At 44.8% G+C, this 27403-nt stretch overlaps 1 protein-coding gene across 1 annotated transcript in view; it reads left to right on the forward strand.

Annotated features, from left to right (window-relative positions):
* The first annotated feature begins 427 nt into the window (after nucleotides 1-427).
* The window catches only part of BARX2 (BARX homeobox 2), a 45963-nt gene continuing 18987 nt past the window's right edge, over nucleotides 428-27403 (forward strand). Inside the window, exon 1 of the mRNA XM_082200861.1 lies at nucleotides 428-916. Coding sequence (XP_082056987.1) covers nucleotides 727-916 — 190 coding nt within the window. The 5' untranslated portion in view covers nucleotides 428-726. The remainder of the gene's footprint in view (nucleotides 917-27403) is intronic.

Raw genomic sequence — 27403 nt, forward strand, 5'->3', positions numbered from 1 at the left:
CCCCGCAAGGCAGGAACCGGTGCGGAATAACCTCGAGGACATTTCGGATCGCGCTGCTGGCCCCGTCTAAACGCGCTTTGCGAAAGTTTCCCGAACTTCGCAGACGGAGCGCTCCTTCTCGCCTGAAAGGGTTGGGGATGTTCAGATTTGAGGAAGAGGAGGAGGAGGAGGAGGAGGAAGGCATTCACGTCCGTCCGTCCCGTCCCGTCCCGTCCCGTCCCGTCCCCCCCAGCCAGCCAGCCTAAGCTAACCCAAGGCCTTGGCGCCCTTCCAGCTGGAGAAGGGAGGGAAGCAGTCCTTAAAATAGCAAGCTCTGCCTGCCCGGGCGTCCCAGGCCCGAACAATGGGGCGCTGCGAAGGGGGTGGGGGTGCGCACTTGATTGACAGCCGGCTTGTCCTCCGAAGGCGCGGCGGCTTATATAGAGGCTGGAGGTGGGGAAGGCAGAGCTAGAGAGACTGAGACAAGCCGGGAGGGAGGCTGGCTGGGTGCGGGTGAGAGGGAATCACAGAGCCAGGCGCAGCAGGAAGGCGGATCGCTGGATCTCCTGGCCAGGCGATCTCCTCCGGACAGCCTCCTCTCTCTCTTTTTGGCTAGAGCTGCCAGCCTCCGCCTACCCCCCCCCCCCAGTTCCGGCCAAACTCCGTTCCCCTTCCCCGGCGCGCTTCGTTTTCCTCCGCCCTCCTCGCCGCGCTTTCCTCGGGGACTCCTCGCTCGGCGCTCCAGCTATGCACTGCCAAGCCGAAGCCCGGCTGACTCCCCCGGGGCCGCTGAAAGCAGCCAGGCGGCGCTACAAGACTTTCATGATCGACGAGATCCTGTCCAAGGAGACGTGTGATTACTTCGAGAAGCTCTCGCTCTACTCCGTCTGCCCGGCGTCGCTCATCGTCCGGCCAAAACCCCTCCACTCCTGCTCCGGTAAGAACCGCTGCCGGGATTCGCCCTCGCCGCCCGCCAAGGGGACCCTTTGCTGCTTTGCCCTCTCCAGGCGAAGGAAGTGGTAGAAAAGTTTGAGGAGGAAAGGGAAGCCTTCTTTGGGGAGCCTCACATTTATCACTCCTGTTGCCGTTGGGGTTTACACCATTTTTACAACATATAATTAGCATATTATAAATTATATTTATATGTATTTCTACATATAAATTACATTTTTCTTTTTTAAAAAAAAGTATTTAAAAGGAGAAGCAAACTTATCAAGACATGAAGTGATAGATATATGTTGCAAACAGCCCCGTGATCTCTGGATGAACGAGTGGTATATAAAGTTAATAAATAACAATAACTAAGAATTAAAGTTGACCTACCCCCTCCTCACGCGGGTGGCGCTGTGGGCTAAAGCCTCAACGCCTAGGGCTTGCCGATCGAAAGGTCGGCGGTTCGAATCCCCGCGGCGGGGTGCGCTCCCGCTGTTCGGTCCCAGCGCCTGCCCACCTAGCAGTTCGAAAGCACCCCCGGGTGCAAGTAGATAAATAGGTACCGCTTACCAGCGGGAAGGTAAACGGCGTTCCGTGTGCGGCTCTGGCTCGCCAGAGCAGCGATGTCACGCTGGCCACGTGACCCGGAAGTGTCCCCGGACAGCGCTGGCCCTCGGCCAATAAATGTGAGATGGGCGCACAAACCCCACAGTCTGTCAAGACTGGCCCGTTCGGGCAGGGGTACCTTTACCTTTACCTTACCCCCTCCTCACCTGGGAGTAAGCCTCGCTGCATTCAATAGCTAGGATTGTGCTGGTGAGGACAGCACTGTGTGCCAGAAAATAAATAATTGGAAGCTACTTTGAGCAATGCAAACCCCTTGGAAAGGTGGAATAAAGAACACTTGGAATAAATTAAATTAAATTCATGTTCAAAGTCAGTGAAACCTGCTTTGATATGTCCATAGCTGTCAACTTTTCCCTTTTCTTGCGAGGAATCCTATTCGGAATAAGGGAATTTCCCTTTAAAAATGGGAAACGTTGACAGCTATGGATATGTCCTGCTGGTGAGGAAGAAACAACATGTTGTGTCCACAACTTTTCCAAGCATGAGCAACCCCCACCCTTGAAAAATCAGCACAATCAGTCAGATTGCAGTTAGGATAATTCCACCGGTTAGGGACTGGCAACTGGAGACCCCAGGCTGAATCTGGCCCTCTATAAAAAAAGTGCCAATCACTTCCCTGACCCAACAAGCTGTTGGTGACCCAGGTGTGTGGAGGGCCCAGTGGCTGGTGGGCAATAAGATTTACCGGCGGTTCATGATGGAAGATGAGGATCGAGGCCCCACCACCATCTCCAAAGTTTCATAGAATCACAGAATTGTAGAGTTGGAAGGGACCCTGAGGATCATCTAGTCCAACCCCCTGCAATGCAGGAATACGCAGGTGTCCCATACGGGGTTCGAACCTGCAACCTTGGTGTTATCAGCGCCACGCTCTAACCAACTGAGCCATGCAGTCCCATAGAATTCTTTCCAGAGCAGGGCCATATGACAATCCAATTATTTTGGAGAAGGCGATTTCTGAGTGGGCAAACATTCAATTCCAGTTTGAGCTTCTGTCCTCAAAGCAGAGAGCTGCTCTGTTGACACCTCCTGCTCATTCCAGTGGTGCCCTTGAAAAAAAGGGTTTCGTTACAGTGTGTGTGGTGGTGCCACTGTCACCACCAACAGTAAGGGTCTAAACCTCCCGTTCTGCCTCCCCTTAGCACACAGCTATCCTCTTGGTCTAGCAATGTCAGAAATGATGGTATTAATTTTGGGGAGCAGGTGGACATTGCAAGCAGGAAAAAAGAGAGTGATAATCTGCTCCAGTGCTCGTAGGAACATGCAGAGAGCTACCTTAAACCCAGCCAGATCACTGCTCCATCTAGATCAGTATTGTCTACACTGACAGGCAGTGGCTCTCAGGTTTTTCAGGCAGGAATTTTAACACCCCTCCCCCCAAGTCCTTCCTGGAAATGTCAGTGTTTGAGCCTAGTACCTTCTGCATCCGGAACAGGTGTTCTACTTTTGCATTAATGTCCTTTGTAATTGTCAGGATTGGTTAAAATGCATTAGTTAGTTGTTTGGTTGTTTTTTTGAAATTGCAAAGAAAAAAGAAGGAGAGAGATGGATTCCTCCCCCCCCCCCAGTTTCTTCATTTAAAGCTGAAAGGTGACATGAGGTTGATTTTAAGCCATGCTGATGATTGTGAGTGTGGAAATGGAATGCTGGCCGCGATTCTGGGTTAATCGGGAATAAAACGATAGTGGTCTGGATGCCTGTGTATGTGTATGTCGGATGGAGCTTTCCGTTGGAGCTGAATAAGGGTGTAGATAAACTCTGAACTAGGAGGAGCTGATGAGTTTGTCAGAAGAATCCAATGGCTTTGCTCTGGCGTAGGCAAGATGTGCTTCTCCCCCTCCACTAAACAGTTTCTTTTCTGGTTTTTAAACACTCTTTGGTAGAAACTGGATCTCTCTCCCTGCCAAACTCTTTATTTGTGTGTGATTTGGAGAAAAGGACTCTTGCTGGGTTGTATTGGCCCAGAAAGGCGCTTACTTCTGTTCTGTGGGACTGCATATACTCCTCGCCTTCCAATTGAAGTTCAAGCATTTCTTTCCACTTGCTTCTCCTTGCTTGGCAGATATGTTACGGTGCAATGAGTGGAGTTAGATCAGGGTGCCCTGAGTTCAAATTCTGGACCTCGTCTGATAACCTTGGGCAAGTTGCTTTCTCTCATGCTAAATCTATCTTGCCTGTTTGTTGTGAGGATAAAATAAGTAACGCTCAACTGGAGCTTTGGAGGAAGGATGGGAAAGCATGTACGAGGTGAGGAGTCCCATTGTCCTCCATGGTGTAATCTAATTACAAGACAATTGCTTCCGTCTGTTTCCTTGTTAGGAAACAGGCTCAGATGAGACCCCTGGGCACTGACCTTCGGTAGAGAAGGTTCATTGCAAAGTGTCTGTACGTGTTCTGTTCTTGTGGTTTGGAAGCTTCCACTTGCAATATCTTGTAAGTAGAATGGGCACTCCTTGGATTAAAGATTGCCCCATAGGAATTCATCAATTATCTGCGCAAGCAGTGAACGGTAAAATTGCACTTGCAGGCGGTTCTGGGTTGACAATGGGCATCAGAACCCAAATCCATGCTAGTGATGCATGAATATGAAAATACTTCAGTCACTCAGGATTTGTGAATTATATGACATAAGGAACTGGAGAAGAGTTGATCAAAAATCTTTCAGACCCTTTTTTCGCCACAAAATATAAATGTGCATTGAGAAGTTTAACTTGGCTGAGTCACCTGTGTCATTTTTTGATAAAGAAAGGAAGGAAGGAAGAGATTTTACTTGGAGCAAAACATACCTATCGCACAACCTACAGCCATTCCTCTGCGACTCACCTTAGGTTTCCGCTGAAGTTAAGCACAGTTGCCCAATGAACGTGTGATGTGAGATAAGCTGTTGTTCATTGGATTCTCCCATAGGTATTGGGCACTTAGCTTCACCTGTGGCACTGCTCCATTTGATGAAATTTAATAGGCTGGTGTATTTTCTTCCCAGGGTCATAGACTTCCCCTGCCCTGCTTGGGATAAAACAACTGGATTTTTGATGTCCAACAAATCATTTTTATAACAGTTAAAAGGAGGCAAGTCAGTGGGCAGCTATATCACCGTTTCAGATTTGATAGTCATATTATGCTTTCTTTTCTTTTTACAACTGAAATAATTAAGAAATTCTCATTGAAATCCAATAACATAAGAAACAAGTGCCCTATAAGCTGTCATGCACATCCGTAGTGCCACAGCTGTTATTAGTGGTATAAATGCAGAGAAATGGCACAATAATTGTATTAGAAACCATGGATCACTTCAACAACACATGTCTGTGAAAGCAAAGAAGGGGGTTATTTAGTTCGGTGGAATTAACTTTTGTTTTGTTTCAGGGGTACTATGAGATGGTGTCTATTCTGGCTTTACTTTAAATCCATCTCTGTGTCCCTCTGTTCGGTGCTGACAGCCTCCTAGACTTCGGTCCTAGGGATACAAAAAGAGAAGACTTAGGCTGTGTATAAACCACTGTGTATTCAGCATCCAGCATCTCTCCCGTTGTTCCTTGTGAAATACTGCATTTTGATGCTTTCCCCCCACAAACCGGCTTCTGTCTGAATTGAGAAAAAGAAGGCTCTAGCTGTGCTTTAAGACAGTAATGTGTACACAGCCTTAAATCATGCTGAACCCAGTGAGATGGACTTCTGAGACAATGAGTTTAGGGTTAGACTGTCTTTCCATGACATCCCCACCATTTGGGAATAACCAGTTTCATTTGCCCAGATGTTTGAACGTATTTATATCTCAGTCTGGAGTAAGAGAGTGCATACTATAAGCAGATTGTGTCATTAATTAAATCGTTAGAAAAGTGCCCAGAGGCCGAATCTCTCCCTCCCCCGACTTTCCAGAGCAACCCTTACTTGGAGATTATCTGGGTACAGCATTATCTTGTCATTCGAATTTTCATATCAATTTCCTCTGAACTTTCCCTTTTTCACAAGCAGCGAGCCAAGAATTTTGGATTAAATAGGTACTTATTAAAGACCTGAAGGCAAGATTTCCCCTTTACGGTTTTGGCTCAAGTTTTTTTTTTCCTATAGAAAAGCCCGGAGAGAAAGGGAATCATTGCAAAAATGAAATTCCTTTTTTGAAAAAGAAAAGAAAAAGAAAGAAAAGCTGCTGAAATTACATTTCCAGGCAAAAATCCCAAATCAACTTGTGAAAGCATCCTTAGACTTCAGGCACCATTTTTAAACGAGCAATTCTGTATCATGTGAAAGATCATTCTGTGCAGAGGAGATTAGAAAAGGGGGAATAATTTCTGCCACTAGATTTAACTCTGTGTAAACTATCCTTCCCACAAACTTTCTACAGGAGCAGTATGAAACCAGACCCACGGAAACTATATCCATGCTTAATGCTATCACTTTCCCCTGGGGTTGAATTTAATTTGAAAAGATGCATTTTCATATTTTTAATTAGTTGCGTGGGCTACCATGAAACTTTTTTATGATCATCCTGCCTTGGGGAGCGGTGTGGGGCTACTCACTGTAGTTTTCTGAGCATGTAGTAAACTTTGGTGACTCAGTGGCTGCTCACAGATGACTCTGTTACGAACATTTACACGCCTTATTTACCTGAATTCTAAATCTTTGCATGTTTGAAAAGCAGTGAATCAGTAGTCTAGAAATTGTTCCAGTAGCTTCAGTTGTTTCCTGCAATTTGTTTGAATGCCATAGTATATAATTCTTTGAGTGGTGTTAAGAATTTGGGTTGTTGGGGTTTTTTTTTTGCCAGGCTGGTTAAAACCAAAACCAAAACTCTACTATGATTAGGAGCAGTGTTATTATTTCGTACTGTGCCACTAATGTGTATGCTACTTGGCACTTCACAGCATAAACAATAGAGAGGTCTCTGCAGCAAGGGGGATGCAATTTAATGGCCGAGAATGGTGGGGAAACCAGGGGAAGAGAAGGCTGTCGTTGCAGTGGAAAATAAAAGTGGGGAGAAGGTGATTTAAGATTTTGCTAAAAGGTGAATTTTACAGAAGATAGAAATGAACCCATATAGCTTTTCAGGATAGATTTCTAGACACACACACACACAAAAGGCAGTATCAATTTTTCTAAACCACAGTATGTCAAATTAGAAACTTCCCACGACTAAACTTTACAGTGGATGCTTGATTCATGGAAAGCGAAGATAAAAGATCCTTAAACTGCAGATGAGGCTGATATATAGATATGGGTGATGTTAATAAGACTTTTTGTAACCAGAGCTCAGTTGCTGATTTAAACCTTGGCCTGAGTCACTGCTCCCAGTGTTTTCGTAAGCAGGAGAAGAGTCCAAATGGCAGTGTAAAAATTAGCGCAGTGCAAGACTTATTTAATTAAAAAATTATATTCCCATTTAAGAACAACGGGAAGAAAAAGAAAGCTGCATAATTTCCCCAGCTCCAGCGTTTAAGCTGCTTACTCAGATATCCTCCCGTCTCTGAAAGCTAGAAGATGAAGGAAGAAGGCATCATGTAACTCTGCCCAGGCGTGACCGCCCTTAATTGAAACCGTGTAAAGTTTGCCCAGATATTACAGCAAAGACTGCTTCTAAAATGCTTGGAATAATAATCTTCATAATTAATCACTTCATCTTTGCAGCTGTGCAGCATGGCAGACCTTTCTCACATCGGGAGTCAAATCTCCGAGTATTTGTGTTGGCCGGCATGGCGACCATCTCTCCTTTTCATCTTGGAGCCACTTGGTTGGGAGGGTCAGAGACGTCTTCTTCAATCCTCTTGGCGGTCCCACTGAGACTGGAATGAGATAAGATGTCTGCAGACTTAAGCCTAAGAAGCAGAGCAATCTAACACAAGCCCCTTTATGAAAGAGTAGAAATCTTAAAAGCCCTGGGATCCTGGACGGCCAATTCTCTCAATTCCAACTCGGATCTCGCACAGGAGATTGGTATGAACGCAAAGGCATTTCAAGATTAATTTTAAACTGTGGTGTCTTGACCTTGATTTACACAAACGCAGTCAAGTTTCTGGACCCATGGAATAGCAAAACATGCCAAAGCAAGCCTAGGCTGCATAGGAGAATATGAGAGGATGTCTCTTGCATTTCCAAAAGGGTCAGAAATCAAAGAAAAGTACTTGATTTGGGGGGTCTGGGTTGAAGTAATCTCACTGAATTTAATAATCTGAGAGGTTTTTTTTTTTTTTATAAAAACAACCACCACCACCATATTCTTATCAAATTATATGAGAAAAATGTCAACACAGATTCTATGTATCTTTGGTGAAGTTGTAATATGATTCAGAAACACTAGGAACAAACTCTAGAGGTCATTGGTCAGACCTCAGGGGTCAATCTCCTGATGGATCCTATGGCCATTTCACTTAGTAATGCTAATAACCTTTCTTTGAAGCCTGCTTTCAAATCTCTTATTAGTGGCAAGAGTTGTTTTCCCTAGGCAGGGAAAATTTCCAAGAGTTACAGCCACGATAGAATAGCTGATCAAAGCCTTAGAAACTGCAGCAATGAGCAAATTGACTGACGATGATTCAGTTTTATTAGGAGACAGGTGGGGAGTTTGTTGTTTGTTTTTCGTATTTATGGGAACGCACACTGCAATTTCAATGTACTGTATCTGGTTCAAATTGAACGACAACAATAAAAGAGGGAGAGTTTGATCTCGAACTTCTTGAATGGGTCTGATGTCTGATGAAAACTTCTGTGTTTTGCAGAAATTCTTTCCACAGCCCTTGATCAACAGCAACAGCATAGTCTTCCAAGAGAGCAACCTTAGGCAGGTTTACTCTGAGCACTAAGTCCCATTGTGTCCACTGGGGCTGACTTTCAAGGGCGTGTGGTAGTAACTTCACCATCAGAGAGTAAACACCATTCTCTTACCCTGTGTGCAAAGAGTCCAAATGTTTCCAACACATCCTTTGCGTAATCACTTACGCTGTTCAGTAATTCAATTCAATGGTGTGGTGGCTCTTTAGATGATAATGTGTATCCTTCAAGATGTGGTCAGCCAGCCAGCCAGCCTTGAATATGGGGGGTCATCTAGCTCATTTTGTGGAATGGGGCCTTGGGCCCTTGCCCTCAAAGTCTTGCCCTTATGTGTACCAAATGTGCCACAACCTGGTGTGAAGTGGGCGTTTGTGGTCATGGCTGGTAGCACTCTAGCACCTGGAGAAGGGGAAGGGCCATAGTTCAGTGGTCTGCATGCAGAAGGTCCCAGCAGCATCTCCAGGTAGGACTGGGAGGGAGCCTGGTTTGAAATCCTACAGCGCTATTGCCAATCGGCAGAGACATTATTGAGCAAGATGGAACAAAGGTCTGGCTTGGTATAAGGCTGCTTTCATTTGTTTTAGACCAAAACACCTGGAGGGTACCAGGTTCACTAGCTTGTGATGGCAAAATCCATGGATTTATGCCCTTCAGACCAATCAAATTTATTCAGCCTGATTGCCTGTGGTTTAGGACTGGGTGTGAGTTCAAATGATCTAAACAGCTGCTCCTATGACATGTGAAGCAACAGGTTAGGAGGAGAGAAATTTTAATAAGTGATCAGAACATGATTGCAAAACCTTGGAGAAACACAAAGGCCCTGTCTATTGACTATTGGCTAAGGAAGGCCTGGGACATTGTGGCATTGTATCGAATCATAACTTATAATTATGAAGAAGAAGAACTCAGGCAACACAGATCTTTCAAAATAACTGGTTGCCATTTATCTTGTATTGAAATCAAAAGAACACTGGTGGGATGGTTATTAGGGATATCTGAAGTATGAGATGATTTGTTTTGGTTTTGTGAATATAATTAAGCAATACAATGAAGTTGCCCAAAGGGAGCCCCATAGCTATTCTGAATGTTGTCATACTCCGTCTTCCATCAGCTCCAGCCATCATGGTCAATAAGCAGGGATGATGGAAACTGCACACCAGTCACATCTGGGGGACCACAGGTTCCTCATCTCTGCTCTAGAGCCCCCCTTGGCCACCGTGTGTGCTAGCTCAGAATCAGCAAGCAAGCAAATTGTTGGTGTAAATGAGCAGTTGCCTCAGAGCTGTGACTGTCTGCAGAATCTAAGTAGCAGGACCATCAGACGTACCACTGTCCACCTTGCTGTTGGCTGCAAATGTCTATGCTTTCCTAGATCTGGATGACAAGGTGCGTCTCCATGGAATTACTGCATTTGGCAGAAGTCATGCCTCTTGGGGTTTATGGACTATCAGTCTGGAATCTTATTTATATTCAGCTTGACCTTGCTTCCGAGTGAGCGCCCCATAGAATCAGCTGCTAAGTAGGTCAGGTTCAGTCCTGCAGGTAGATGGCTCCTTTTTATGCCTCTAATTTAAAGAGGCCCCAGGGGTAGTCAACATAGTTAATGTTCTGTGTATCAGGCAGCATCATCTACGAGAGGTGGGAGAATGTAGAAACCTAGAAAAGGTTCTTAGGTTGTACAATAACAGCACGAGTGGTGCTTTTTTTCTGAGCCTCATCCAGGCTTGTCACCTCTGGGTCAAATGCAGAGAGGAAGCAGATTTATGGTGCATTATAAAACCACCCAGTTGCTATACGGATGACCCCACAAGCACCATGTGGGATTCCATGTGGACAAGGTCAACCGAGTCCCAGCGTGGTAGATCTGGCTGGGTTTTAAATTTGATCTGGGACGCTCTTCAGAATCTGGGTGGAAACCGTTTCTGCTGGGAAATATTTAGCCGGACCCCTTTCCCCTTTTAATTGAACGGATACTGTTACGGCATTCCTGAGGGACTGCGCGGAACTGTGGGAAAGGAGGGAGAGAGGAATGGATACAGTGTGCTTGTATCAGAGTGTGGAGGAGCATGAGATCCCCTTCCACCTAGAGCTTACTATTATCTGAAGCGTAACAGCTGTATTAATCCTGTTAAATAAAGCAAACACAATGTTGTGGCTAATACCTTTTATCAGGCTCATTTACACCTGAGTCCAGCGAGGTCGCATCCTGTCAGTCATGCATTCAGCCAGGATTGGGTGGCCAACTACAGAGACATTTGCTCCCCGGAGCTCCATCATGTGTCCGATAACAAACAGCTAGAAGGACAAATCAGATTTCTCTTTCCGTGGATTGCAACTTTGGCAGATGTAATAATATCAGTTCAATCCCAAACCTTTATTGTCATGCAGACAAAATTCCGAAAGGTTCTGTACAATAAAATCACTCTGCAAAATATGCATCTAACAATTGAAATACTGCTGCATAACATTCACGGATCCCCATTGTGTGTTGAAGGACCTGGCTACTATCTCCATCTTATCCCCATCCAGGTTAAACATCTGAAAGGCTACCTTACATTCAAGCAGATGTAATATATTGATGTCATCGGAACAGATGAAACTGAGCACCCATGAGGGTTCTCAGGCATATTTTGACCCAATTCAATGTCTGCTGTGGTGAATATTCAGGTGTGGGGATTCATAGGATCATAGAGGAAGGGACCCAAAGGGTAATCTACTCCAACCCCCTGCAATCACAGCTGAAGACTCCCCAACAAATGGCCATCCAACCTCTGTTTGAAAACCTCATTGGATGTCCATATGAGAGGGGGGGGGGAGACTCAGTTTATGATGTGATGCCATCATACTGCCTCTCCCTCACCCAACTGATTGCCACATATGGGAAGAAGAAGTTCCCAGTGAGATAACTGCACACCATATGGATTATTATACCCAGGCATTAAGGGGAGAGAAGCCAAAGGAGACATGTTTCCTTAACAACCCTGCGTCATTTGCCTTTCCACCCTAAGTTGCTGCTCACCCGCAAAATAAGATGCTGGTCCTACCCATGCCATACATTTAATGCACATTTAAATTGACACGGCTTTCCTCAAAGAATTCTGGACCTCCTCAGTAGCTGCTCCCAGGTTTTGGAACTTCCTCCCTAGAGAAGCTAGGCTGGCTCCCTCCTTCTGTTGGCAGGTGAAGACTCTCATTCCATCAGGCCTTTGGGAAACAATAGGTGGCTTTTTTTTGTTTTTTTAATAGTTCTGTGCTTTTTCATGACCTGAATTTTAATAGATTTCTTTTTCATGCGGTTTTAATTCTATTAAATTATTTTTGAACGATTACCTTTTGCATTTCTTAATCTTTTTGTAAGGGGAAAGGCGGGGTATTATTATTATTAATAATAATATCTATAGTTTTCCTCCCCCACATAGGGAATTCCTGTCACCCTTAGTGAACTCCATTTCTTGGATTCTTTAGGGGAAGTTTTAAATGTGCTCTGAACATGTGGCGTGGTTGTGACCCCAGGCAGAGGAGCACATCAAGAAATTTCTGCTTTGCAACAGGAGGGCCACAGCAGTCCTCCAAGACACCATGATCCTTAAAGCCAAAAGTCTTGCCATCCAGGCATGGACTGGGAGTGATATTCTGTTTCTATAACCTGACAGGACTGCTTGGTTTTTCTCGCCGTCTCCTCTGACAAATGCAACGGAGCGGCTTCTGCAGCTCAGCTCGCTGTTGTACACCCTGTCCTATTTTCCACTCCCGTTCCTGGTTTTCTGGTGCTAAATTTAGCACCTTAATAAGTATGCACCAGTCTCAGTGCAGTGACCCTGAATAGATAACTCCCCGAAGTTGCCTGAATGGGTGTTTTGCATCTCGTCCCCTCCCTGCAATTGTCCCGTCTTCCTCCTCCACCTTTTATCAGGGCTTATAATCTTCTCCAGTTTTGTTGCTAATCTGATCTTGCACATGCCTGCCTATTATTTACCGTTCTTCACAAAGGTAAAAGACTCATCAGTTATGAGGATTATGGGTTTTCAGCACAAAGGAATCAAGAGAAGGATAAAAATGTATACAGCTGCGGTTTAGGATGATTAAGCATTGTGTGGGAGCCATGCAACCATTTCCTTATTTATACTGTGGCAGGGGAACAAGCACAGATTTATTTTATTTCAATTAAATGTCATATGACCTCAAGGTTGTTTACAAAAATAACAAAACAATAAAATTTTCAGTAAAAAAACCCAACACTTTAAAACAACCCTTTAAAATGTTCAGAAAAATAACAATAAGCTTAAAAAAAACAGATTGAAATACATGTCTGGATGGCCTTTGCCTAAACAAAAATGTTTAAAGTAGACACCAAAAAAGAGTGTAGTGAAGATGGCTGCCTGATGTCAAGTGGCAGTTAGTTCCAAAGTTGTTGTGCTTTAAAAAAAAAAAGATTTCTTACAGGTATGGAGTGAGTGTTGAGTGGCATCTGTAACCGTTGCCTGTTCCACTGATCAAAGCTGTTGAATGGGCTCATAGAGGGTAAGGGAATCTCGCAAGCGGATGTTAAGTGTGACTAGGTTCTTCCCTTTCAGAAAACACTAGAACAATTGTAGTGAAAGAAAAACCGTACGAGTGAGTCATTTAAAAGTCTATTTTAAAAGGTGCTGATAACTTGGTGCTGTCAGATCCCATCCCATGCAGTATTAGAAATAATTTCCCCACTCTCGGATCCTAAATGATGTTTCAACCAAATCCTTCCCTATGCTTGTTTACTTGGAAATCCACATAGCTCACCTGGACTTCCTTCTTTAGCAAAGGTGAGGAAGGATGCCAGGATGCCGAGATCTGTTAATTTCACTTTCTCTGTCCCTCGTTTCTCCCCTCTTGAGTTCACTTTGACACCTGCCTGCATCGGTTTGTAGTTGATTATTTCTTCAACATCTCCTCTTGAAAGTTTGCCAGCGTTTCTTTCCTGTCGTTTCTTTGGTGAGGGGTGCTCCCAGGTGGTCATTATTTTGGGGTGGGATTGAATCACACACCAGCAAACTCAGTGATAGCTGATTGTGCAGCAAACCTGCTTCCCCAAAAGATTGCACATCTTGCGATAAGGAAAATGTGCTTGAACATGTGGGCTTATACATGCTTGACACAACATCATCTAAACATGTCAGAATGAATGTTCAATACGTAGTCAACATTGTCTAATCTCCCAGCAAACAAACTTATTCAATGAGAGATTTATCTTGTCTATGGCAATCAGTGGGACTTGGGAGTGTTCAGTGGGGATCATACCTATAGGCCTTAACAAAAATCTGTACTGTACTCTTGACTCCCTTTTGTTCAGAGTGGTACTGTATCACTTGGGGCATGAAAGCTGCTGGTTCAGGAAAAGGGTCCATGAAAGACGTTCCCCTTAATCTTCCAAGGACATATAACCAGTTGGGACAGAATTTGCAGGTGTATCCCAATTTAATAAGGTGTGCACCTTATTAAAAATAACATGGTTGGGATGGGATTATCGGATGCATGTCTAGAAGTTAACATCACCCAAGTTAGGATTCAATCTCTCTCTCTCTCTCTCTCTCTCTCTCTCTCTCCCTGTGTGTTTGTGTATGTTGTGATTAATGTGGCCAGTTTGTACTGATTTTTTTTTTTTATAAAAACAGCTTTCAAATAAGGGTGCCTGCAGACCCTCAGTATTTTGATGGAGAGATTCAAGGGCATACAGGAAATTTAGGTTTGTGCAGTTAACACTCTGCCACCCTTCAGCAACAAATCCACTTTAAAAAAAGAAATGTGCTTTTGTGGTTTGGAAAGTGACAGGGAAAGTGTGGAATGAAGGGATGTTACTGGACGTCGAAACATCCTGCAAGCAACTAGGGATGGATGCATTTTGTTGTATATCCTGCAAATAAATCAGAATACATGCACAGCAAAGACCAGATACAATCTCATCTCCACAAATGCTTTGTGCAAGCAAATCAAGGTGGATGCTCAGTAATGTTAGGCTTCATTTTTTGCTGACAATCTCCTTCAAAGTTTTATTGGTGTTTTAGATTATTAAAGGGGAGGCTGTACAACAATATCTATAGAAACGAACTGTTACATCCTGGGCATGCCAGCACTGCACATTATGCTCAGAATACTGTGGAAGAGGTCTTTGAGGAAGGGTGTTTGGTTAATGAACCTTCTAAACTCTCTTGAAATGCTCCACAACTCAGTACATGGATGGCCGTGTTGTCTATGGAATTTTCCTTAAAATCATGACAAAATGTTTAAACTGCCAAGATCCCATGTAGCATCTGGAGACGAGTAACCAGTTTTTGTATCATGTGGCTGAGTCTGGATATGGGCTGTGTGGTTAGACAGTATAGAGCAGTGATGGCCAAACTTGGACCTCCAGCTGTTTTGGGACTACAACTCCCATCATCCCTAGCTAACAGGACTAGTGGTCAGGGATGATGGGAATTGTTGTCCCAAAACAGCTGGAGGGCCAAGTTTGGCCATCACTGTTCTAGAGGAATCAGCATGTGAGAGTGAGGGAGATCAATTGTGTGTCTACGATGACCCATTCTTAGCTTGGTATGACAAGCGTTTGTTTTGAATTCATCTTTATAGGGTCTTCACCTGAAGTGCAGGAGCTGTATGTAGGAGGCATGTGAAGTCCACAGTAAGAGTGTTCATAATTTGTATCGGGGAAGGGTCATCGCTCAGTGGTAGAGCACCTGTTTTGCATGCATAATGAAAACTTTCCTTCGTGAAATTGTTACTGCCCAAAGCCTGAATTTCAGGTGCTTTCTGAGTGCCGGCATAACCTGATGCCGACGTTTCATTAAATACTGAACGGCACTCAACGTCAGGTATCAAAAGCATCAAATAGCAATTACCGCATCTTGCCAGCTCCCAAATACTAATTACCACTGCATGCCAACAGTCAACCAATATTGTTACCGAATGTGGAACAATAACACCGACTGCCCTCAACAGTCAGATATCAAAACTGCAGTATTAATAGATGTACAAGTAATTATGTTTCTCTTCCTCTGGTGCCTTAATTCCCACCTTCCTCCTCCGATACTTAGTAAGCGATGGCTGATTTCATGTAAAACTTTTGAACTTGTGAAATTGACCAAGAATTAGGAAAAACCCGTTTTGCTGTACCTATTGCATCCTTGGAGCAATAGGAGAGACAAGGAGGTTTGTGTGTGGGGGGGGATTAAGAAAAGGGCCTCTGTGTTATAAGTGCCTCCAAATCCTCTGTTTGAAAACCTGTAATAAAGAAGGTTGTGCTTATGATTAATGAAAGCATTTGACATGTGCACATAGGATGATGTAATCGATCGGTGTAGAAACCATTTCTATTTCAGTAACTCATCAGGGCAGTCCTAGAAATGACATGCCGTTGTCTCCACAAGCTGTTTAGCTCCTGATTAAATTATTTAGCTGAAGAGGATCTGCACAGGGGCTGAAGCAACTGCAAACTCTTTTGTTCAAGCACCCGTAAAGTACGTAAATCAATATGTGGAGGCAGGCGGGAAGGAGCACTAGTCTGTTCACTCGTTTCAAAAGCACAGAATGGGGAGTAAGACTTCGAAAAACTCAAAATACTAGACCCCCCCCCCAAACCCCCTCCTGCCTCTTTGTGGTCATGAGAGCTGTATTCAGTTTCAGACATTATTAGGACACGGCAACACATTCATGAAGACACAGCTGGAATTACAGTTGCAAGTCATGCACCATCACTATTATTATTATTATTTCATCTATGAATCATTTTTGATGAGGCATTCCAAAGTGATTTTCAGTATAATAAAAACAAATATAAAACAGTTGCATATATAAAAAGTTAGTGCAGTTGCATATGTAAAGGCAATTCTACTACTACTAATGCAAAAACAGTATAAAGCACCCAGGACAAAGATCTCCATTGAGAAGGCTTGCTGAAATGGGAACATCTCCAGTAGGCACTGATGTTGCTTTGCATGCTACATTGATGTTCCTTGCAACATGGATGCATGACTTCCATTGCATTCTCTCAGGAAAGCCCATGTCTATGTTCAGAAAGAGGAATCTAATGCACGGGTTTCAGAGGCAGGGCTTGCTGCTGCGCTTCTCAGTCCCCTTCTCCACACACACACTTATCACAGCACTTTAAGGATGTCTGCTTTTATGAGCATTAAAAACCCAAGATCACATTGTTGCTTGAGGTAGGCAAGTCACCCCACCCCACCCCACCCCTCCACACACACACACACACACGTACAATATTTAACGCTGTACTGTTTTTAACACTTGATTGGGAGCCGCCCAGAGTGGCTGGGGAAACTTAGCCCGATGGGCGGGGTATAAATAATAAATTATTATTATAAATTATTATTATACAAACACACAAACACACACTCCTTGTTCCATGCACTGGAGCCAATTGGTCTACTTGGCTGTTGACTCTTGCTTCAGCACTGGCGGCAGGACAGCATTCTCCACCACACCTGAGGGCAGCAGGCGAGTTAGAGCCGCAGGGCAGGACAGGTATCCCACAGCCCTGCCCTTCAACCCCTTGCTGCTGTCGGCCAACGCAGCACCTGCCATCTGAGGCAGTTGCCTCACCCTGCCTAATGGTAGGGCACACCCTGGAAAGGATAAACACGGCTGGGAGGGCAAGTGTTTCCAAAAAGGAAAAAACAAACCTATACTGGTTCAAAGCAGTGTATATTATGTTGCTTCTACGTATATTGTATGGTTTCTTTTTCTATTTTATAACCTTTGTTGAAAAATAAAGAAGTTCAAAATTACAAGTGCACAGGGTAAGATAAGACACAAGAAAGATGAAGAAACAAGAAATAGTACGCATGTAGAAAACAAATCAGAAAAAAACTGGGTGCATTACAAAAAAAGGGGGGACTTGTTATTGTCATTAAGCAGACCTTAGTCTAATATGATATTTATAAACATGAATTCAATGAATTCCTTCTGTATTGTATGTTTATGTTGCGAACTGCCCTGAGATACATGGCTAAAGGGCAGTATTCACATTTACGTCTCATTCAATCCCCATGACAACCCTGAGAGGTGGGTTAGGCTGAGAGGCAGGGACTGTCCCCCTACCACCCAGTGAGCTGTTTTATGGCCGAGTGGGAGATTTGAACCTTGTTCTCTCCCAGGTCCTAGTCTGACTTCCTAACCACTGCACCACAGTGGGTGGAACTGCCTCTCCTCTGTTACAACAAATACCTTGGTGATGATTTACCTAACCCACTTCTATCGTATCTTTTGGATCAAGGATGCCTTGCCCGCCTGGCAGTTCATAAGATATAATCATTAGGATTGTCAGCCAGCAGAAGACCTATTACAGTGTGATTCTGTGCATGACTACTTACAGGTAAACCCCACTGAGCTCACTGGGAATGACTCTGAGGCATGTTGTAGGCTGTAGGCCTGTATCAGTTATTCAGTCGGCTGCCATCATGGCATACCCTCCAACATTTCTCCAATGAAAATAGCGACTTCCTGTTCCATTATAATTATAATTATTTATACCAGCCCATATAACTGGGTTGCCCCAGCCACTCTGGATGGCTTCCAACATATATAAAACCATAATAACACATTAAACATTAAAAAAAATTCCCTCTACAGTGCTACCTCGGGTTAAGTACTTAATTTGTTCTGGAGGTCCGTACTTAACCTGAAACTGTTCTTAACCTGAAGCACCACTGTAGCTAATGGGGCCTCCTGCTGCCGCCGCGCTGCCAGAGCACGATTTCTGTTCTCATCCTGAAGCAAAGCTCTTAACCTGAAGCACTATTTCTGGCTTAGTGGAGTGTGTAACCTGAAGCGTATGTAACCTGAAGCGTATGTAACCCAAGGTAACACTGTACAGGGCTGCCTTCTGATGTCGTCTAAAGGTTATATAGTTATTTATCTCCTGGGCTTGGAGGGGTCGCATAACTCCATACCCTCCAACATTTCTCCTAAGGAACAGCAGGATGTTCTGGGATCAAATCAGAAACCAGGATGGTTTCTGTAAATCTGGGACTGTCCCTGGAAAATAGGGACACTTGGAGGAGCTGTCATAGCCATGCCTACTCAAAAGTAAGTGCCATTGGATTCAATTATTAATGCAGTTCAGCTAAGGCCAAGATAGACTTCTAAACAGGTGGCAATAGATAAGGACCAGGTGAGAAAGCATAGGAGAGCACTGGGGTTATTACAGTTAAAGCCTGGCGTCAGGTTGAGGGCCACTTGGTTCCTGGAAATGATGACTCTTGGAGCAAGGCCCATTAGATGTCTTGACTGCCAGTGCCTGGGATGCTCACCTCACCTGGACGTAGGGTTTTAAAGGCCAACACCAATGCCTGCCAACAAGATTTTAGCTGGCAAGTGGCATAAGTACAGTGGTACCTCAGGTTACACATGCTTCAGGTTACATACGCTTCAGGTTACAGACTCCGCTAACCCAGAAATAGTACCTCGGGTTAAGAACTTTGCTTCAGGATGAAAACAGAAATCGTGCTCCAGCGGTGCGGCGTCAGCAGCAGGCCCCATTAGCTAAAGTGGTGCTTCGGGTTAAGAACAGTTTCAGGTTAAGAACGGACCTCCGGAACGAATTAAGTACTTAACCCAAGGTACCACTGTACAGAGATTTAAAGCATTGCTTGAACCACTGTGCTCCACTACCCCTGACCTGATTGGGCCTGATCTCCACCCTTATCTCTGGATATACAAACTCAATAAATAAATAAACTAGGGAGGTGTGCATGGGAAGTGTCCAGCCAAACCTGAAATGAAAGCAGAGCACTGACGGGAAGGAGGAATATATTTCCTGGAATAACACCTTCTCTAGGACTTGCTGGCTGGCATTTCTGAATCTTCCTCCAGTCAGAAAGGGATTCGAGGCAGCTGCCTCTGCGACTGAGTCACGTCGTGCCCTAGATCTCTTGAGGACTTTATATTATTTTAGCAGGTGGAAGAGCCAGAAATTGTCAGCTATGCACTGGACCATTCTGAAACCAGTCTGGTGCTTGACTGGGGAGATCCAAACATCCTACGCCTAACTCTGTTAACCCAGAGCACCCTCTCTAGCCAGGATTCTTATTTATTTATTATGAGTTTCTATTATTCGGTTTATAGTCCTCTTCATGACAGGATAGGCTTCTAAGTGGGTTACAGTCATAAAAAACGAATGGCGCAAAGAATAAAATATAAACATCCATGGAAAAAAGGTGAGGTTCCAACAAAGGAAGAATGGCTTTTGAAAATGATCCTGAACTGGCAAGATAAACAGCAAATATTAGAGACCAAAATGACAAAAAGATTCTTTGAGGACTGGAGGCCTTTTATTGGATATTTAAAGAAATACTGTAGCAAGATGTAAACACCAGCAAGACTTGAAATATGAGCCACTGCATTAATTATCAAGATAAATGGGTTTAAATGGATGTATTGAATGGTGAAATACGCAGCATTTAAAGGTAAATATGGAAACCATGGAAGGGGAGGATGGGAAGTCAATAAAATAATTTACGGTCTGTGTTAAAATTTGTTAAGTTTTTGTTGTGAAAATCAATAAATAAGATTATTACACACACACACAATTAAAATGCTGTAGTAACAAAACAGCCCTGTTAAAGTAGTACAGTAATTAAAACAAGAGACTCGGGTCAAGAGATCATGGGAATGTCTTCAAAAGCTAGGTGGGGCAAGGAATCTTCTCAAGGGCCGATTCCCTCCTGGGCAACCTTCTGAGGGCCATATGCCAGCGGTGTGTGGGTCCAGAGGCAAAAGTGGGAGGAGCAATACATGCAGATTTTACCCTTGTACAGCAGGCTAGGTTCTAATCTCACTCACACCGCCTTCCTGACCCTCCATTCTAGGAGTCGCAATCAGAGTTCAAGGGCGTATCCTGTCTCGACAAAACTGGTTGGGGTGTGAAGCTAAACCAGCGAGGGGGTATGGTCTGGGGAGAGTACTGGGGGCCAGATTTAGGGGTTTAGAGGGCCGCATTGCCATACTGGTCTGAGGCTCCTGCACCCCTGCCTTAAGCTACAGATGAATCAAGCTAAAAGTCAACTGGTTAATCAAGCCAAAAATTATTGACTCTAATTTAAGTCCCACTGCGAGAGGAGTGGTAGGATAAGTGCCGAAGCGAGAGGCAAACAGTTTGACAGGAGGTCAAGCTCTCCAACTTGTGGCTTAGTTAGGAGCAGGGTGTGTGCCCCTTTGATGCCATCTCCGGGTCCCTGCCGTACTCGAAGGTCGCTACCAAAAGACTCCATTTGAAAAACGACTCTGCCCATGCAGAGACGGTAACACGGAAACAGTGTCCCACGTCCTTCTATCCTGCCCCCTTTATAAAGACCTAAGGAATGAGATTATTACTCCACTCATTCTCCCCAACCCCGGCCGTCCACAAGACATTATACTGTTCTTTCTCTTATCTGATACGGACAGTCAGACAACAGAGAAGGTCGCAAGATACATCGAGAGAGCTGTGAAATTAAGGGCCACCATCTGAGTGACAGACGTGTTCACCTGACGGACCTCCTTTTGTTTGTTTTTATCCCCTCTTTATGTTTATTTTATTTTATTTCTAATTCTTGTATAGCTATGGCCTGTTGGCTTTGCTAATAAAGTTCTGATTCTGATTCCGGGTCCCTGTCCCGGCTGCCTTGGCAAGCTCAGCAGTTAGCAATGCTTTTTATTTTATTGGGGTGGTGTGTGTACCGTTCCCTCCTCATTACCCAGCTGTGAGAGATTTGACTGAGCTAATTGACAAAAACAAAGGTTTGGCCGGTCGGCCAAAATTCCATCATGTGTCATTATGCATCCTTCTAAATTGCATTGTTTGCGCAGCTGTTCTGCAAAACGGGCCACTGGGTTTATTTTTGTCCCCCAGAGCTGGGTGCGGAGGGAAGAGAAGGGTCTTCTTCCTATTGTGGCAGGTCTGAGATCAAAGAATTAAAATAACGCAGCTCGGGACATTCAAGGGTGCTTCGAGGTGGGGAATCACTTTGCATTGGGCTGTGGAGATATCGCCAGCAGATCATGGGCAACAAGATCTTTTTACTTAGTGGGTTTGCCCCAGAAAGGGTGAATCTGAATTAAATAGGAGTGGGAATACAGGCTGACATTTTGATGGCAACCTTGCAGTAGGTAGGGTAGCATTTTTAGGCTCCTGAACTTCCTAAGTGAACTAATTTAATGGCTGACTTTTCGAGGCTTCTAACTGTGGCTCTCATGGATAGGCTGGTTGAATGTCCCAACAAAACTGGAATTCTCTGCAGAGTTTTCTTACTATGCTTGGAAAGCTTGTGTTTGAATGTTTTCTAATTCTAGATTCCTAAACAAAATGTTTTAAATCAAACGTAAGAGAAATGAACACGACTGGGGGAAAGTGTTATTTGCTATGAATTCTCTTAATGCTCCCATCTTCACTATACAGATAAGCAGTATAATAGTATTGCAGAGTTGGAAGGGTCTGTAAGGGTCTTCTAGTCCAACTCCCTGCAATGCAGGAATCTTTTGCCCCACGTAGGGTTCAAACCCATGACTCTGAGTGTAAGAGTCTCATGCTCTACCAAATGAGCCATCCCAGGACTGGGCCATGGCTTCACCAAAGAATCCTGGGAACCCTAGTTTGTCAAAGGTGCTGAGAGTTGTCGGAAGACCTCCTTATTCCAACTTGCAGAGTTGCAATGTCCAGAGTTCCCTGGGAGGAGGGATTGGATAGTAAACTGCTTTCCTGCTTATGTTCTTTTAAGATGCGGCAACTAGACTGGTGACTGGGTGCGGCCACCGAAACCACGTAACACCAGTCTTGAAAGATCTACATTGGCTCCCAGTACATTTCCGAGCACAATTCAAAGTGTTGGTGCTGACCTATAAAGCCCTAGATGGCCTCGGTCCAGTATACCTGAAGGAGCGTTTCCATCCCCATCGTTCTGCCTGGACACTGGGGTCCAGCGCCAAGGGCCTTCTGGCAGTTCCCTCACTGCGAGAAGTCAAGTTACAGGGAACCAGGCAGAGGGCCTTCTTGGTTGTGGCACCCACCCTGTGGAACACCCTCCCACCAGATGTCAAAGAGAAGAACAACTACTAGACTTTTAGAAGACATCTGAAGGCAGCCCTGTTTAGGGAAGCTTTTAATGTTTAACAGACCACTGTATTTTAATAATTTGTTGGAAGCTGCCCAGAGTGGCTGGGGAAACCCAGCCAGATGGGCGGGGTATAAATAATAAATTATTATTATTAGTCTTTAAACTGGACCTGGACTGTGCAGTCCTTCAAGCAGAGAACTGTCCTCTGTAAAGCAGGACACATGGCCACTATATTTAACAGTTTGTTTTCAGTTCTCCCCTCATACCCCATTTCCTTTCTTTTATAGTATTTTGGGAAGGTACCTCCGTGGTAGAACAACTGCTTTGCACGCAGAAGGTCCCAGGTTCAATCCCTGACATGTTTCTATGCAATTGTTGTCTAATATACTCAATTTTGCAAAGCATTTCTCCCAATGCAATGCGTTTTGCTTGTTATTGTCACTAATACAGGCATTGTGAGCCTTTGTCCTAGTCTGTGCAATTTTGCACACCCTGATTTTCTGGAGAATTGCATTGCAAAATTCAGAGAAGTTTGAATTGTTTCAATCCACTTTTTTTTTTAAAGTGTGAATTGAGCAGGTTTGCCTTCAGCTGTGAACTGAATCAGTCTTCTCCCCCCTCTCCCAATCCATGCTTGCTTCCTGCATGACACTTCTCTGAGAAAGTGTATCTCCTTGTAAGACAAATTCATTTCCTGAAAGTCGGCGATCTCAGAGGGACAGCAGTTCTTGGTTTGCAAACAATTAATTTCACTCTCCATCCTTCTGTGTCACTCATCAAATGGTTTTTACACGTTGGAAGCAGGAAAAAGGCAGTGGCATTTGCAGCGAACGTTTTCTTGGCACTGGCCACAAGGGTGGGCTTGTGAAACCTGAAGCGCCCTTTGTGTAAGCTCTGAGTCAGCCGCCCGGAATTCATGTTTGCTTATGGATGTTGCGATAATTAACAGAGCAGGAAGCCAACGACTGATTGATTGATTTATATTTAGGTGTGCGTTCACACAAACACACAGCGTTAATAAAGCGCCTCTTGGAATGCAGAGATGGGTTGGAGAGTCTGATCTCACACATGTTTACTTGGAAATTCATTAAGTGTGCGTAGAATTTGAACTCGTAGCCGGTGCCTCCTTTTTCCTGGAGAGTTTGTGGAGTTGCTGCCGAGAAGCTCATCGACAGAACATCTACTTTTGTGCAGGAGGTCCCAGGTTCAATGCCCTGCATCTCTGCACAGGGCTGTTAGACTCTTACCCCACACCCTGGAGAGCTGCTGCCAGTCCGAGTAGACAGTACTGAGCTAAATGGGAGGATGGTGTGATTGTGTGATAACGAGGCTTCCTGGGTTCCTATTTTACATCTCAAAATTGAATCCAAATACCAACCTGCCTGCCTTTGCTGTTGATGGTTCCAGTTTGCTTGTCACCAAAGCTGGTGAGGGTCTAATGGTGGAGGCACATTAAGCCAGCTGAGCATTGCAACAAGGATGCAGTCCTGGAGCGCTGCACTGAGCCTTTGGATCTGTGCAGGATGAGCCCCTGACCAGGGCTGATGCACGAACCCTACATGCTGTGGGTGGAGTTTGGATGGGGACTTGTTAAACTGGGGTTATAAATTGCTTTTGCATAAAGGATTATGGGCAGGTCTCCAGGGTTGCCTTTATTAAACCCTTTTGCATTTCCAAAGCTTGCAGGTCGTCACATATTTTTGGAGCTAATTAGTTACTGTCAGGGCATTTATCTTGAAGTTGTAAACAGCAGTGCGGAGAAGTGTCATCATCATAAAGTGTTAATTATCCCCCTGATTAGTTTTTACTAAAACTTCCCAGGGCCTTCGGGCATGGGAGCTTTGAATTCCGTCAAATTTATTAATTACTGTGATTATGTCTGAATTATACTGCCGCGTTGAGAGGTGGCTAATAAGAGAGGGCTCCGATACCACTCATCGCAGAGGAACGAAACAGAGGGAGAAAGTTTTAGATTAATGGGAATCATAGAATTAGAAGAACAGGGAACATGGAGGGCATTTCTGTTTCACCCTTTAGCCAAAAAGGCTCTCCAAGCTGTTTACCAAAGACTTGCAACCCAAAAAGACACGCAGGGGAAAAGGAAGGAGGAAAAGGAAGACAAAGCAAGCTCAATCTCAGCCTGTACTACTCATTTTGGCACTTACTGAAAACATCATTGTTTAAACAAGTCTACCCAGACATTTAGAAAGTTGATGAAAGTTTTAATCTGTTTTTTATTATTTTTGGTCTATTGTTATTTTAATTTTTCAGAGGCTTTACATTATGATTGTTAATTTTTCTTAGTGATAGCTTTATTGTTTTATCTTTTTTTGTAAACAGCTTTTAGGTTCGTTTGGGGGGTTTTTTACAGTCAAGCAGCTTATAAATTTTGTGAAGTAAATCAAATTAATAAGTTCTTAGTTACAGTTCTTATGATGCAGTTAGGAGGAGGAGGCGGAGCTCCTCATCGATGCCACGGAGGTTTTCTGTCGATGAAGAGAAAGCATTCTTCACACTGAACAGATCTAAGAGCAGATCCTGGTGAAAATTTGTAGGCCAGATGGACCGGGCAACTCTTGCCTTGCACTTCTTCCCTTGGATAGTTGACTTAGAAGCCACAGTGACCAGTTCCATATCTAGAAGCTGAAAATGCACCCTGGAGGTGGAAAAATGCGCTCAGAACTAGCTTCTCCCACCCTTAATTATTAGCACTTTATCAATTATTCTGATTTATTTTAAAGGGGTTCTATAATTGTCAAGTGAAATTATGATAATTATGATAATTCGGACAGCTTAGCTGAGCAATTTAAAGTTGTGCCGTCAGCAGGCTGGAAGCACAAAGGAGTGGCCCAAAATACTGTATTTTTCGCTCTTTAAGACGCACATTTTCACCTCCAAAAATTAAGGGGAAATGTGTGTGCGTCTTATGGAGCGAATGCAGGCTCCTTGGCTTCAGCGATAGCAATGCGAAGCCTCCGAAGCCCAGTGGGAGCGCTCCCGCCGCGTTCCGGAGGCTTCGGGTTGCCTTCACTGAAGCCAAGGAGCCTGCATTCGCTCCATAAGGCTCTCCAGATAGCCGCCTGAAGCCTCCGGAGCGTGGTGGGAGCTCCTGCCGCACTCCGGAGGCTTCGGGTTCCTTTCGCTGAAGGGTAGGTGCCCCTTCAGCTAAGGCGCAGCGCCCCTTCAGCTAAGCAGAAGGAGAAATGGAAGGGGCTCCGTTTCTCCTGCCGCTTCGCTGAAGGGGCGCTGCGCAGAGAGGGGGAGATTTTTTTTTCTTGTTCTCCCCCTCTAAAACAAGGTGCATCCTATGGTCAGGTGCGTCCTATAGAGTGAAAAATACGGTAGTTTCTGCCCTCTCCTCTGATTTGCAGTTTCTCTTCCAAGGATGGGTGCAAAGGCATCTTCTGGGGCAAGCCAGGGCTCCATTTGTTCAGCTTGTCCACAGGCGCAGTGTGTCACAAACGGACAGTTGAAGGAGCTGAGTATGTTTACCCTGGAAAAGTGGGGACTGAGAGGAGATATGATAGCAATCTTCAAATATCTTAAGGCAGGGGTCAGCAACCTTTTCCAGCCGGGGGCCAGTTCACCATCCCTCAGACCATGTGGTGGGCTGGACTATACAATGGTACCTCTGGTTGCGGATGGGATCCATTCCAGAGGCCCGTTCGCAACATGGAAAGAGCGCAACCTGCAGTGGTGCGTCTGTACACGCCCGGGTTGCGATTCGCTGCTTCTGCGCATGACATCATTTTGTGCTTCTGCACACGTGCGAGCGGCGAAACCCAGAAGTAACCCTTTCTGGTACTTCTGGGTCGCCACAGGACGTAACCTGAAAGAACGTAACATGAAGCAAATGTAACATGAGGTATGACTGTATTTTGAAAACAGAAATGAACGAATACCTATAACCCAGAGATGCATTTTAAATAAAAGGACACATTCTACTCATGGAAAAATACGCTGATTCCTGGACCGTCCATGGGCCGGATTAGTAAGGCGATTGGGCTGCATCCAGCCCACGGGCCTTAGGTTGCCTATCCCTGCCTTAAGGGCTGTCATGTGGAGAAGGGAGCAAGCTTGTTTTCTCATGCTCTGGAGGGTAGAACGAACGGCTTTAAGTTACAAGAAAGGAGACTGCGACTGAACATTCAGAAAAACTTTCTGACATTTTGAGCCCTTTGACAGTGAAACGGACGCCCTCAGGAGGTGACGGACTCTCCTTCCTTGGAGGTTTCTAAGCAGAGGTTGGATGGCCATCTGCCATGGATGCTTTTGCTGAGATAGGGAAAAAAGACTGGGCAAAAAGATTCCTGCAATACAGGGGGTTGGACTAGATGACCCTCGGGTCCCTTCCAACTCTAAGATTCTATGATTCTATTCCTTTCTTGAGTGTTTTCCCCGGCTGGAATGTCTTCTTGAGCTGTGGATGGAGATGGTTGTGCATGGATGTGCGCGTGCAGAAACTAGGCTACTGTACCAAGGTAATTGATGCATTTGTTGCCCTGCCCACTTTCGCCTGTGGCCCTGCCCACCACTGCCATGTGGCCCCCATAACATTACCCTTAAGGGTATGTGGCCCTCGGATTGCACAAGCTTCCCTATCCTTAATCAAAACGTATTTTCTCCCCACAAACCCTTTCCTTTATCAGCTCCTTCCTTGGACTAGTTGGGGGTCCAGGAATGCACATGCGCCAAAGGTAGCAGCAGCAGCAGCAGCAGCAGCAGGATGTGTTCTGAATGGTCAGAGGCAGTCAGTTCCGCAGGCCTTTGCTCTCCAGCACTGCCATAGGCCAAGCCAGAAGCAGACGGAGCTCTCTTCAGTTTCCCCCACTGTTTTGACGCTCCCCAGCCGGCAGATTTACAGTCCTCCTGTCTCAAGTTCATTCATTTTCTCCTCTTATTTACCTTTCTGCGCCACACGGTGTTTTCAGCAAAGATCACATTTCTGCCTCGGAGCAGAGCCTGGCATGCCAAGAAGGAGCTGATCCATAAATCTTTCCTTCCTTCCCCCTTTTATTCCA

Source organism: Podarcis vaucheri (genome assembly GCF_965113315.1).
Source record: "Podarcis vaucheri genome assembly, chromosome: 15".
Classification (NCBI taxonomy): Eukaryota; Metazoa; Chordata; class Lepidosauria; order Squamata; family Lacertidae; genus Podarcis; species Podarcis vaucheri.